The sequence below is a fragment of the Lontra canadensis genome, unplaced genomic scaffold (assembly GCF_010015895.1).
Source record: "Lontra canadensis isolate GAN:19392208 unplaced genomic scaffold, GSC_riverotter_1.0 scaffold66, whole genome shotgun sequence".
NCBI lineage: Eukaryota > Metazoa > Chordata > Mammalia > Carnivora > Mustelidae > Lontra > Lontra canadensis.
Window position 1 is genome coordinate 11,061,936 of NW_022631060.1, and position 13,031 is coordinate 11,074,966.

At 67.6% G+C, this 13,031-nt stretch overlaps 1 protein-coding gene across 1 annotated transcript in view; it reads right to left on the reverse strand.

The window, feature by feature from the left end:
• Nucleotides 1-3,819: 3,819 nt before the first annotated feature.
• Nucleotides 3,820-13,031, reverse strand: part of MUC2 (mucin 2, oligomeric mucus/gel-forming) — a 26,243-nt gene continuing 17,031 nt past the window's right edge. The window contains exons 30-48 of the mRNA XM_032879097.1: nt 11,615-11,806; nt 11,126-11,355; nt 10,645-10,819; nt 9,988-10,235; nt 9,253-9,436; nt 8,779-9,001; nt 8,049-8,227; nt 7,575-7,659; nt 7,346-7,446; nt 7,225-7,256; nt 6,376-6,550; nt 6,108-6,212; nt 5,927-5,967; nt 5,650-5,772; nt 5,466-5,564; nt 4,698-4,826; nt 4,540-4,579; nt 4,142-4,268; nt 3,820-4,057 (exon numbers count right to left, since the gene is read on the reverse strand). Of these exons, the coding sequence (XP_032734988.1) occupies nt 3,820-4,057; nt 4,142-4,268; nt 4,540-4,579; nt 4,698-4,826; nt 5,466-5,564; nt 5,650-5,772; nt 5,927-5,967; nt 6,108-6,212; nt 6,376-6,550; nt 7,225-7,256; nt 7,346-7,446; nt 7,575-7,659; nt 8,049-8,227; nt 8,779-9,001; nt 9,253-9,436; nt 9,988-10,235; nt 10,645-10,819; nt 11,126-11,355; nt 11,615-11,806 (2,726 nt within the window). The remainder of the gene's footprint in view (nt 4,058-4,141; nt 4,269-4,539; nt 4,580-4,697; nt 4,827-5,465; nt 5,565-5,649; nt 5,773-5,926; nt 5,968-6,107; nt 6,213-6,375; nt 6,551-7,224; nt 7,257-7,345; nt 7,447-7,574; nt 7,660-8,048; nt 8,228-8,778; nt 9,002-9,252; nt 9,437-9,987; nt 10,236-10,644; nt 10,820-11,125; nt 11,356-11,614; nt 11,807-13,031) is intronic.

Consider the following 13,031-nt stretch of genomic DNA (forward strand, 5'->3'; position numbering starts at 1 on the left):
CCAGGTCCCCACGCTGGAGACCGGCCGCTTCTTGTCCGACGCCGCTCAGGTCCCCTCGGAGGCCCACGGGTTTCTCCTGAGCCTGCGGGTGCGACGCTGCCCGTTGACGCGAGCCGCCAGCTCCCCCTGCCGCTCCCCCACGGCACTGCGCCTCCCGGCTGGCACACGCGGCCAGGAGTGTCCTTGGATCCTGAGAAAACCCCACTTGCTCGGGATCGTTGGGACATACGGTGCGGGGGGAGCTCGGTACACAGCAAACCCTCCCCAGCCTGAGTGCTTGAACCGTCAGAAGGTAGCGAACAGCCTTGGCCGATTTGGGCAACGGTCAGACTCCTCTGGTCTGGAAGTAGGATTCACCGGCCATAAGCCACCTCGGTGACAGCTGTCTGGTAAATGTCAGCCGTGCCGTCCCGTGCCCACCACGGAGCGTGTCCACGCCACCCCGCGGCCGGTCCCTGCCCCAGGCCCCCATCCCAGGAAACCATGGCTCCGCCCTCTGCCTCTGTGCTGTGTCTACTCCGGACCCCTCAGCAGGACCCGCCCGGTCGTGGGTCGCCCGGCGCCGGCACAAGCCCGTGTTCACCACTCCGACAGCCAACCGGCTCTGACTCCAGACGGACGCTCCCCCTGGAGAGGGACGTGGGGCGGCAGCTGGGAGGGGCAGCGCCTCCGTCCCCCGCCCTGCCTCCTGCTCAAGGAAGCGCTGCTCAAGGTAGGTTCTTTCCACGGAGGCCCCATGACTGAGGGCGGGACGGTGGGACCCCGGGGTCCCCTCACCCGTGGTGCCTGGCAGAGCCCAGGAGGAGCACCAGCGTCTGGCTGGACATCGAGTCCCAACAGGGTGGCCCCAGAGCCCCTTTGCGCTCTGGGGCCGGGCAGGGGCCACCTCCCTCTGTGGTGAAGAATGAGCCCCCGGGAGGCCTGGTGGGCAGCAGGCTGGCCACTGTCCATTTGTGGTCATGGTCACGATCCCACTGGGAGGGGAGGGCCTGGGAGGGCGTCCCAGGCCCTCAGCAGACCAAGGCTGGGGCGTAGCTGGAGTCTGAGCGGCACAGACCTCTGGAGGCCGCACCAGGCCCGTGAGGCCCGCCTGCTGAGAGCGTGATTGCTCCTGCCCCTCGGGACGCGGTAGCCTCCCCCAGAACCGGGCGCAGCAGCACAGTGAGGCACGCATCTAATCTAGGGGATGCGTGTGGACAGAAACGTAGGCCAGTGTGTCCAAGACAGCCCCTATCCTCTGGATACCACGTCAAGCCCTGGGTGGCCTGGCCCCTGTCCCCAGAGCACCTCAGGCGGCAGCAGCGACCGCGTGGCCCAGCGTCTGAGCTTACAGCAGGAGCAGCTGCCACCTGGCCCTTGATCCAGGTCCTGCATCCCCACCAGGACACCGCAGCTCAGGGACATGGGCCGGATGAGGAAGAGAGAAGAGCCGGACAGGACCGGAGCCCCTCCCTCACTGCCTCTCACCCCCCCTTCCCCTGCACCCACCCTCCTCCTCTGAAGAGGACGCTCCAGCACCTGCCCATCTGGTTCTGGGCAGAGGACCCCAAAAAGAGCGTCCTGGCTGGGCCGGCAGGGCGAGGGTCTGGGAGACCTGGGGCCCCTGCTCTGCTGAGCCCTCACTGAGAAGCCCCAGCTTGACAGAAGGGCACCAGGCTGGATCCCCCACACACGAGATCGAGCACATCTGAGGCCGGGCCCCTGTGGTCTGCTGCACCCAAAGGCTGCGAGAGGCAGGGCACAGAGCCGCATCTCCAGTGGTACCCAGGCTGTCAGGGCACAGGAGGAGGGCCCACGGCGGGGTGAGGGTGGCCTCCACACTGGGGTCTCCACACGGACCCCTCCCTGGCTGGAAACCAGGCCTGGAGCAGTGCAGGGCCCCCACAGAGCAGGCTCGGAGACCCTCTGCCGGAGAGCCGAGGCCGGGAAGCAGCAGAGAGAGGGCTGGGCGGGCATGGCCAAGGCGCTTGCCCCTGGGCAGAGGGCATCCCCAGCAGGGCCCTCACAGACACAGAGGGAGCGGAAGGGGCATCGGCATCCTGTAAGACGCGAAGAGCTCCCCCAACCCACGGGCTCGGGCAGGGCCAGACTGCCGCGCAGGGCACACAGCGTCCACGCGTCCCTCCGGGGAGTGCCTACCCGGCTGCCCCTTGCCCACCACTGGTCGCCCAGAGCCCCCGCCTCACAGCTGGAGAGCCAGGAGGTGGATGAGGATGCTGGCCCGAGGCTGACCATCCTCCCAACCGGAGGCAGGCCAAGAGCCCCACCCCGTTCTTGTCCTGTAGGTGGTCCGGCTGGAGGGGCTCAGCCAGGCAGGGCAGAAGTGACCCACCGCCAGGACAGGCCAGGAGCCCGGCTCCGCGTCCACGGAACACACCACACTCCGGGAGCTGCGGGAGCTCAAGGCCCTGGAGGCCCCGGGGCTGGGGGCGGGGACCTTGGAACAGGTGCAGGCCGCAGGGGAGACACAATGACCGACGACCACTTTACAGAAAGGCTGGTTCTGACGCTCCCAGAGCCCCCATGCGGCCATGCAGCAGAGCCTGGGAGCCCCCACCCCGTGCCCTTAGCAAACCTGCTCCAGGAGGTCACTTGGCGGCTGCAGGCCAGTCCAGGCCACCAACCCCCTGGAAAGTCCACAAGTCTTGGCCAGGGACAATGCAGGCTCCTGCCATCACCAGAGGGAGCTGTGCCAGGGCTTCTGGGTCCCACCCCCAGGCCAGGAGGGCCTTGGGCTGTCCCCCGGGTCCCAGGGGGCTCCGGTCTCCCCAGTGCAAGCCCTCACTGGCCCCCAGCATCGCAGAGCCCACCGTGGGCACCAGCCTCTCGGAGAGCCTCCATTCGGTCAAGGTAAACTGCAGTGGACTCGTGGGGGGACACCCTGGGGGCCTCCCCTCAGGCTCTGGGGGTACTCGCAGGTGACTTCACCCCATGCCCTTGCCTGCTGGTCAGGCTGGGGGTCTGCCCCCTCAGAACACACAGCGGGCCCCCGCCCGACCTTGTGAGCTCTGGCTCAGGTCCAGCTCTCTCCACGGCCACCCAGACAGCCCAGCAGCCTGGCACTCTGTCGGAAAAGGACCAGAGGAGCCCCTTCCTTAAAATTCCCATGTTGGTGGCTCAGCTCCCACAACCGCTTCCCAAATACCCACGGGCAGGTGGCCAGGCGGTGGCACACACAAGGCCAGCTCCCCGCCGGCATCCACAGAGACAACCTGAACTTCCACAAGTGGGGTCTAGGGGCTGGTGGCCCTGTGGGCACGCCCAGCAGGAAGAGAGACCCGCCAGGCCTGCCTCGGCCTCGGAGCTGGCTTGCTGCCCCGGTCGTGGACCAAGAACAAAGCTCTTCGCAGCAGAGAGACCCAGGGCCAGGCACGGTCCCCTCACACAGATGCAAACGTGTGCACATTCCCACTCGAGTCACACGTGCACACACGCCCCGAGCCTATAAGACACCAGACAGCCCTTTTGTGCAGTCAGAGCTGGAAGTCCTCCCGGAGGGGCCACCTGCTCTGCCCCGGCTGTGCGAAGTGCCAAGAGCAGGACAGGACAGGGCTTCCGCAGGTGACCTGGGGAAGGCGGTCACTGGGGTTGTCCCCCGGGCCTTCTTACCCGCTCGCCCCACCGCAGCCACCCAGAGCCCGACCCCCACTGAAACACGCCGGCACAGCGTCTGCCCGAGTTTATTTGGGAAAGTGAAGAACTGAACAAAGACTCAGAAAATAAATATCGACCAAGAGGAGGCCGCTTGGTGAGGGAGCTCAGAGGCCAGCGGGAGGGCGGCGGGTGGAGGGCAGGGGGTCCTGGACGGCGGGACCGCACTCAGTCCCTCCCCGGGTGCAGGCCCCGGGGGCTGGCGCGCCACTCGCGGCCGGGGGCCCTGCGCTGAGCCCGCGGGAGCCTGCAAACGGTGTCCTGGCAGGAGCAGCTCTCGATGTGGGTGTAGCTGTGCTTCCGCGAGCTGCCGTCCGGGCAGCTCAGCTCTACCTCCCGCTGGCTGGTGCGCCCCTCCTTGCAGCAGGAGCACTGGTGGTCCAGGGCCTGGGCCTCGGCCGAGTACCTGAGGCGGGGGCGAGGGCCGCGGTGAGGAGCCGCTCCCAGGCGTGGGAGCCCCGCCCCCGCCCCCCCAGGGCCTGGGCCTCACTTGACGGAGGTCCCGCAGGACCCAGAGCAGGAGTTCATCACAACTTTCTTGGTGCAGCCGGAGTGAGAAATTTCCTTGGTCACGGGGACGGTGGAACAGAAGATCCTGGTCTCATTCCGAGGGATGCCTGGCAGGAGGGGGCGGAAGCTCTGGGAGAGGGTCTGGGGGAGCTCGGGGCAGGGGTTCTCCACACCTTCAGGGGCCCACGGCTTCCTCCCTACGGCTGCTTCTCCCTCCCCAATCGCGTCCGGCCTCGGCTGCCCCCCCCCAGCCCGCAGGGCACCCCGGATGACGCCCTCAAATTCAGCGTCCAGTGGACAGAGGCAAAGACGCCATCCCCCGGCCTCTCCCGCTCCAGGGTCCCGGCCGGACCACCCCGCCCGGCAGCTGGCGCTCACATTTCCGGCAGCATCCATTCGGCATGAACGCGATGGAGCCCTGGAGGGAAGGAGAGTGAGCCTAGGACCCAGCACCGCCCCCCAACAGTGAGCAGCCCCCTCCTGCCACGGGGTGTGGAAGGACAAGGACCGGACGGCCCCTGGGGACCCCCACTCACTGGGACGCAGATGCTGGGGTCGAAGTCAGGGCAGGTGATGTTAGACACGGAGGAGATGAGCTGGTTGTGAACGTTCATGCAGCTGAAGAAGGTGCAGTTGTTGGTGGGGTCGTGACGTATGTCCCCAGGCTGCAGGGCAGAGGGCGGTGTGGTGAGGGACAGCAGGACACCCGGCCGGCGGGCCCCGAGCCCCTGGGCAGGGGACACCCAGGAGGGGCCCCGGGACAACTGCCAGCCTGCAGTCCACACACACACCCACACTGCCGGCACCTGCTGATGGGCCCTCATGCAGAGAAAGGTGTTTCTAGATGTGATGACGTTAGAGGTCAGGAGAGCCGACCATCGTGGGTGACACGGGCGGCCCTTAATCCAGCCACCAGTGTCCTTGCAGAGAGCAGCGGCCACGGGACAGGGGGCAGAGAGTGCACGGATGTGGCCACAAACCCAGGGCTGCCTGGAGCCCCAGAGGCTGCAGAGGCAGGAAGGTCCCCCAAAGCCTTTGCCGGGAGTAGGGCCCCCCCTTGATCTTGGCGTCAGACTCCGCAGGGGGCAAGAGTCAGCCACTCACCGTGTTTCCAGCCCTCGTCTGTAGTCCCTGGTCATGGCCACCCCAGGACCCTTGCAAAGCCACACCCAACCCAGCAGAGAGCCAGCTGGGGACACAGGAGTGGTCCCAGGCCCCGCCGCTGGCTCCGGGTCGGCCCTGCCCCCCACCCGTGTGGAGAGGCAGGACGTGTGCGCTGCGAGCCGGCAGGGCTCCCCGCGCACCTTCAGGATGATGGTCTCCGTGCCGGGTCTCTTGACGATGCAGTGGGTCTGCTGACACTTGCCGCAGCACTGCCCGGGCACGTCCACCAGCTCGAAGCCCTGTGGGACACGCACGCTCAGGTCGGCGCGGGCAGGAGAGGCACCGGGAGCCGGGCGGGGGCCATCAGGGGCGGGGGCGGCTTACGGGGCTGCAGTTGTCGTCGCAGGGCACGCGGGTGCAGGAGATGACGTTGAGCTGTGTGCCGCCGTCCGTGCGGTTGGTGCAGACACAGTCCTCGCACTTGGAGGAGTACACTGGAGACCCGGGCTGGGGGCCCAGGGAGGCCGGTGAGGCCGGGCCCCGCCCACGCCTCCCGCCTGCTGCAGGAGGGTCGTCCACAGGCCCGACACACAGCATGGAAGTCCCAGGGCGGGCACCCCCCCCCCCGGGCACTCTGCCTACCCCTCCACCCGGGGCTCACCTGGTACTCAGCATTCCCGTGAACGCACACCCCCTTGGGCACTGGAGGAAGAGAATGGGGACGGGGGTCAGGTGGGACCGCCTGACCCCGCAGCCGACACACGGGACCTCAGGCCTGGGCTGGGCGTGTGTACCATGTGGGGCGACCCCCTGTGGCTCCCCGACCGCCAGGCCCCACTGACCACAAGAGTAGGACGGGCAGCACTTCCCGGGTCTGGTCTCGCTGCTCACGTCAAAGCCCAGCGGGCACTTGGGCGGCTTCCCCTGGCACAAGCTGGTGTTGCACTCTGCGGGGGACGGAGAATGCGGTAGGAAGGGCAGGGCCTGCAGGCTGCAGCCCCCTTCCACACGCAGCTCGGGGGGACACGCCCTGCTGGCCCAGCCCCCGCGGGCCCCCAGGTCAGAGGCGCGCGCTCGGTGGGGAGGTGAGGACGGCGCCGGAGCCCTTACTGCAGGACGTGATGTTACAGCAGGTGTTGGCGGGGTTGACCTCGGTGAGCGGGTAGGTGCCGTCCTCCGTGCACGTGACCGGCTCCTGGTGGCACTCCTTGGGCTCGCAGATGATGCCGCGGCCGCCCTCCAGGCACACGCAGTCCTTGCAGTCGAACTCAAAGTGCTCTCCGAACTGGGGGGAGAAAGGAGGCGGGCTGGGGTCACAGAGCCTGCCCCCTCACCCCCCTCCGCACGCGCTGGGGCCGCCCGCCAGGCACCAGCACTCAGCCGGGAGGGGCACCATGGCGGGCATGGTGCCGAGGGTCCTGGGGGACACCTGTGCCCTCCCTGCCTCCCCACACACGGGGCTGCATCACTGACACCACAGCCATGACCCACTCCTAGCATTTACCCCCACGGGCCTGGCACGCGGCAAATCGCCACACGTGTGTGGGGGGTTCATGGGATAGAACTAAGGAATCCACCACACGTGGAAGACACGGACAACACCGCCGTGGCCAAGATGTCATGTTGGGTTTGGACAGAGCATCTGACAACCGAGGGGTGGGTGGACAGTTGGACAGACAAAGGGATAAAGGATGGCTAGGTGAGGGCGTGGATGGGTAGAAGGAGGGAAAGAAAGAGAGGGAAGGAGGAAGGGGGGATGAAGAGGCAGGTGGGAGATGGGTGGGGGTGGGGGGCACCCAGGGGGCACCCAGGGAACACCCCTGCTGGCTCAGCCTTCCAGGACTTGAACGACAGGACTCAGGGTTTGAGACTCCCAGGTTCCTGTGTGCGACCCGCCCTAGCCCCCAGACTCCGGGTGTGCGGGTGAGTCCCATCCCAGCACCGGGAGGAAGGGCCGACCTTCCTGGGCACGTTGTCAGGTCCCACGCAGCCTGGGGAGGGAGAGAACACAAGTCCGTTAGCGGAGCCCAGAGCCACAGGACCCGGGGGGCTTCGCCGAGCCACGTGGCAGGCGCCATACCACACATCTCCACGCAGACGTCGAACCCTGGGGCGTAGTTCATGGTGCCCTCAGGACAGAAGCAGCCTTCCACCAGGCGGGCATTCTTCTGCGCTATGGGCCTGGCGGGGAGGACATCACGAGATGGGTGTGTGCACAGGCAGGGGCCAGGCACGCGGGATCACGACGCCCCAACAGCGTCTGCCACCCTGACGCACGCCCGTGGGGCGAGCTGGCTCTCCCTGCGCACCTTAGAGCAGCTGCACTAGACTCGCAGGAGGGCTCATCTGTAGGGCCGCAGGCCCGGTACTCCCTGTGAGGCGGGCACGTCATCGCTGCGGGAGGGAGAGGGGATCAGAGGAGCCGGAGTCTGGAGGGAGGGCCCGCGGGCCCCCTGGCGAGGGACAGGCCTGCCCAGCCTCTCCTGTGCCCGCCGAGGGCGACCAGCCACCCAGCGCCGCCCAGCGCTGCCCACCTCAGCCCCCCACGCCATCCCTGAGCTGGGACACAGGTGCCCAGGTGCCTAGCCAGGTGGCTGGAGCCCCAGGTCCCCGGCACCCCCAGCCCGCCCTTCTTCCCGCCCCAAGGCCCAGGCCTGCGTGCGCTCCCTGCCCACCCGGCCCTCCCGCCCCTCCGCGTAGCTTCAGGCCAGACACGGCACCCAGGGAAGCCCGGAGACCCGTCGGGCCCACGGGCCGCAGGTCTGGGGTGGGGGGACACGCACAGCAGACCCCGTGGGTGTGGTTCCTCCAGTCGACACAGATGTTGGCCTGGGCACAGAGGGCGGCGTAGGCCTGCAGGCTGGCACACTCCAGGCCCGAACCCGGCACAAAGCAGCTGTCGAACACGCAGGCCTCGTAGTAGTGCTTGGGGGGCACCACGGCGTGGCACGGGGCGAACAAGCTGTGGGGGAGGGGCAGGTCATGCTCAGGCCGGCCCTCCCCACCCACCCAGCGCCTCCACCCGGAGGCCCTCCTGGAGCCTGGCTCAGCTTGCATCCCCCCAAAACGGGCGCCCGTGGGAGGACAGTGTCCAGGGAGTGACTGCGCGACCTCAGGAAAGGGGGGCCGGCCCGGGGGGTGGGGGGGCTCCAAGCTAGGTGGCTGCCAGGTGCCGGGACCCCCGCCTGCAACCCAGGGAGTCCCCCAGACTCAACTCGCGCAGCTCTGGGGACAAGGCCCTCGCTCTCATGGCCGCTCGCTCTGGGCTTTCTCCCGGATCCCAGCCCTGAGCTCTCCCTGCGGCCTGCAGCTCAGCCCCGTAGACGTGAGAAGTCCCGGTCCTAGGCCCTCCGCCACCCAGTACGTGCCCACGGCACCCTGACTGCCCCGGACGTCCTGGCCCCGTGCTCAGCCCTGGGCCTCAGCTCCTCTTTGCAGACGGGGGCGCAGCACGAGAGGCCACTGCTCCCTGAGACCCTGACCCCGCAGCTCGCAAGGGACCAGCAGGGGCACCTGTCTCTGATGAGCTCGCAGAGAGGAGAGGCGCAGTCCTTGCGGGAGGTGGTGCTGGCCCCTGGTGGCGTGACGGCCGGACGCTTGGTGGTGACGCTGGTGTGGGGACAGTGTGGCTTGGAGGGGTCATTCACCACCCACTGGTCAGCCGCCAGCTCGCAGTTGGACACGATCTCCCCGCTGGGCAGCATGCAGTCGTCCGCCGTGTCATTGGTGCACGTGCCTGTGTGGGGAAGGAGCCCACGTCGTACACACCAGGCCCCGGACCCTCCCCTTCTCCAGCCTGGGGCCCCCAGAGGCCATCAGGCCGGGGCCAAGGGCACAGATGGGACAAGACTCCCATCGGCCTCTTCCCAGGGGGCCCCGAGCCGGGAGCGGGAGAACCACGGCGGAGCTGGCAGGAGCTCTCACCCAGCGCCCCACCTCCGAGCTGCCCTCCTGGGGGAAGGAGCCCTCGGGGGCCGAGGGGCTCACCGCATTGGCCCTTGGTGTTGTTGCCAAACAGGCGGTGGGGCAGTGTGATGGAGAAGGAAAGTCCGTTGTAGGTGATGAGGGCGCCCAGCTTGGAGATCTCCACCACGTAGTTGATGCCTGACTGGTACACGTACAGCTCATTCTTCACGTAGGGCAGGGCCACGACTTGCCTGTTGACCTGCACCTGTGACCAGACACGGGGTCAGGACAGCCAGCGGGCAGGTGGGGGACCCTCAGCTGGCCTCAACCTGGCCACTCAGGAAACAGAGCCTCGTGGGTCTGACAGGGGTGAGTCGGGGCAAGCCGAGACCTCCTCCCAGGGCACCTGGGATCATCCCTCCCCTGCCTGTTTTCAGGCCGGTGCGTCCAGTGGGCGGACCTCAGCCTGTCCCCCGGCTCCCTGGCACCTGCCCTGGTCCCTTTCCCACTTCGTTTCCATCGCTCTCGCCAGACTTGTCCTGGCCAGTCCCCGGGGGGAGGTCACAAGGACACTGCACTCAGAGGCCCGGGAGACGCCGGGGCTGAGGGTGTGGCTCCCGGCTCCAGGACACAAGCAGCCCCACGCGAGTGTGTGGCCAGCGCCGTGCTCGGGAAGGGGACTCCTCCCAGAGACCTGGGGCTCAGGCTGGTGGTGGAACATGAGCGGGGAGGTCAGGGGACAGCGCGGTCCACTATGGAGCAAGGGCGCGGACACACGGCGCAGCCTGCGTGGGTGTCCCCGACCTGGCCGCGCACCTGGACCTTGATGGGCCTCATCTGCAGGGTCTTGATGAGAACCTCCTGGGACTGGTAGCGCACCACGAGTGTGCGGGGGCAGGACACCCGGTCGTTGACGTCACAGTGGTAGTTGTCGATGTAGACGCCAAAGTTGCCGAGCCTGGGGGTCACCTCCTCCACGAGCACGTACGTGCAGTTCCCTTGGTAGCTGTAGTACAGCCCGTCGAACGTGACATAGTGCGGGTCCCCCCAGCCCGCGCAGTAGCCTGTGGAGGGTGCGCTGCTGAGTCACACCGAGCCCCGGGCCCGGGCGGCACTGGGGGCAGGAGCCGGCAGCAGCCCTGGCCGGACGGGCACTGCGAGCAGGAACCCTGGTTCCCGGGGCGCGCGGGGCGTCCAAGCCCGTTCTGTGGGACGGAGCCTCGCTTTGGAGCCAGAAGACCTGGGCTCTGAGCCCAGCTCTGCTCCCCCAGCCCCGGGAGCAGCGCCATTCTGCAGGGGTGGCCGTCCCTCCCAGGCAAGCCCCTCCCGCCCCCGGACCCTCTGCCGAGGAGGGGCAGTGAGCAGGAAGCCCACCGCGGGCAGCCACGGCGTCCAGCCCGGGCCCCGCACCCGAGAGCCGCAGACCCTGCAGCCACCCCCCCACCGAGGGTCCCGCGCCTCGGGGGGACCTACAGTCGCACTCCCAGTGCGGGCAGCACTCGTTGGGGCTATAGACGAGCGTGGGCTGGAGCCCATTGGCACAGGTGGGCTTGGGCGGGACCTCGCACTCCACCTTCACGAGCTCCACGGTGTTGTTGTACTTGCAGATCGCCATGGTGCAGTTACACAGCCACCACTTCTCATTCTCCTGCGGCGGGAGGGCGCGGATCAGGGGCACCGGCCGGGACCCCCCCCACCCCCGCTGGAGGCCGAGCCGCCGGGCACCCCGTGCGGGACGCAGCTCACTGCCAGCCGGCTCCCCGCAGCAAGGGAGGCTGGGGGAGACGCGGGGGCTCCAGCGGATCCTGCACCCAGAAGGCCAGTGGTACAGCAGCAGAGACGGTGGCGCCTTGGGGTGACCCGCGGAAAAGCAGCACCTGGGCTCCAGACGCCTGGTGGCCCGGTGCGTGTGCTTGGTGGCAAGGGGACAAAAACCTGCCCACGGCACACTGACCTGTCTGGGAGGATCAAAGTCCGGGCACCCAGGGTGCTTGGTGGTGGCCACTGTGCTCAATGCTGTGGGCGTGGGTGGTTTGGGTGTTGAGATGGGTGTCGACTTGGAAGGGGTGGGTGCCGGGGAGGGTGTGGACGGGCATGACCAGTTGAAGATCTCGATGGTGCAGGACACCGAGCAGTTCGCATAGTAGCAGGTATCCCCGTGCGTGCCGTTGTACACCATCTCGCCTGCGGGGGGAGAGGCCGGTCCCCCACTGTCCAGACAGGGCTGGCTACCGGGGTGTTCAGGAGCATCCCCACGAGGCCACCCACCCCCACGTCCCTGACACACGGCTGCAGCAAAGGGGGCTGACCACAGGGATAGCTGCCCACACCCAGCATCCAGCTTCCCCCACGAGCTCCGGGTTTTGACTCACGCCTGACCCCTCACCCCTGGTAAAGCCCCACCAGCCGGTCACCAGAGAGCCTGCGTGAGAAGCTGGGGTACCTGGTGCGAAGAATGTTTCGTTCAAAACGCAGCAGCCGACCTGACTGGAGGACCAGACCGGGCCCGTGCTCACGCTGACGTTGGGGGTGGAGATCGGAGTCAGGGTGGGGGTGGGCACATAGGAGGTCGTGGTGCTGGCGGTTGGGGGCCTGGAAGACGTGGGTGGCCTGGGAGTTCCTGTGGTGGTCGTGGACGCAGTCGTACGAGTGGGTGTGGAGGGGGTTCCCGGGGTGGGCGAGGGGGGCCCGGTGGTGGTCTCGCTGGTAGGCGTGGTCTTCGAGGAGGTGGGACCAGAGGTCTGCGGGCCTGGAGGAATGGAGATTTCAGGACGGAGCTGATGGCACCGCTCTCTGAGAGGCCACAGGAGCCTGACGGCAAAGGCCACCTCCTTGCAAAAAACCCGCTCGAGGCGTGGCACGTGGCAAGGAAAGGCCGTCGTCCACTCTCCTGGCTCTCAGCCTCGAGGGAGGGCAAGGAGAGCAGGGCCCCCCGTTCCACAGTGTTAGGTCCCCTGCGGGGAGGCGGCAGCCATGGTCACAACATCGGTCCCGCTGAGATCGTGCTGACCAGCAGCCCTCCGAAGCCCTAGTGGGAGGTGCAGACACAAGTGGCGGACAGAAGGAGGGTCCCTAGGGCACCTGGCTGGCAGCCGCCTTTCCCCATTGGCCCCACATGCCACAGTGGGGCCCCCTCCCTAGGCTGCTTTGCCCTGGTGCCCATCACTCTGCCAAGGACCAAGGAACAAGGACCTCAGGCAGCTGTGCCTGTGGAAAGACACCTTAGGGGGGCAGTGGGGAGCCCTCAGCTCTGCCGCTCACACACAGCCTGACGGTCAGCAGCTCCCTCGACGCTCAGTGGCCAGTCTGCCATGCAAGCGAGGCGTGCCAGACCCTCGCTGGGGAGCCCCCTCCCCGGGCAGCGCGGAGGGCAGCACCTCACATGTGAGAAGCCGTACGGCTCCCTGGCAGGAAAGCTCGTTCGCCTAGACTAAGGGGCCTGAGCACACCACAAGCACACAGTCTCCGTGCCCATTACGTGCCTGGAGTGCTGCTCCCGGGCGAGGGCGGAGGGGAGGCTGAGGTGCCCCCAGTGGTAGTGCCCTTCGGTTCGGTTGGCGGAGAGGGAGAGAGTGTGCTGGAAATCTCCACAATGGCTGTCGTGCTGGTCAGAAGCGTAGTTGATTCTGTGGAAGCAGGAAAGGTGAACTGAGAGTTTGAAGGAAAGGAGGGCTCAGGCCTGGCTTTGGGGATGGTGGTCTTACCTGCGGGTGTAGAGCCCATGCTGGTGCTGATGGTGGGGGTCGAAGTCCGGGTCACCGTGGTGGTGGTTGTGGTGGTCGGGGTGGGCGTTGTGGTCTTGGTGCCCGTAGTGGTGCTGATGGTGGGGGTCGAAGTCGGGGTCACTGTGGTGGTCGTGG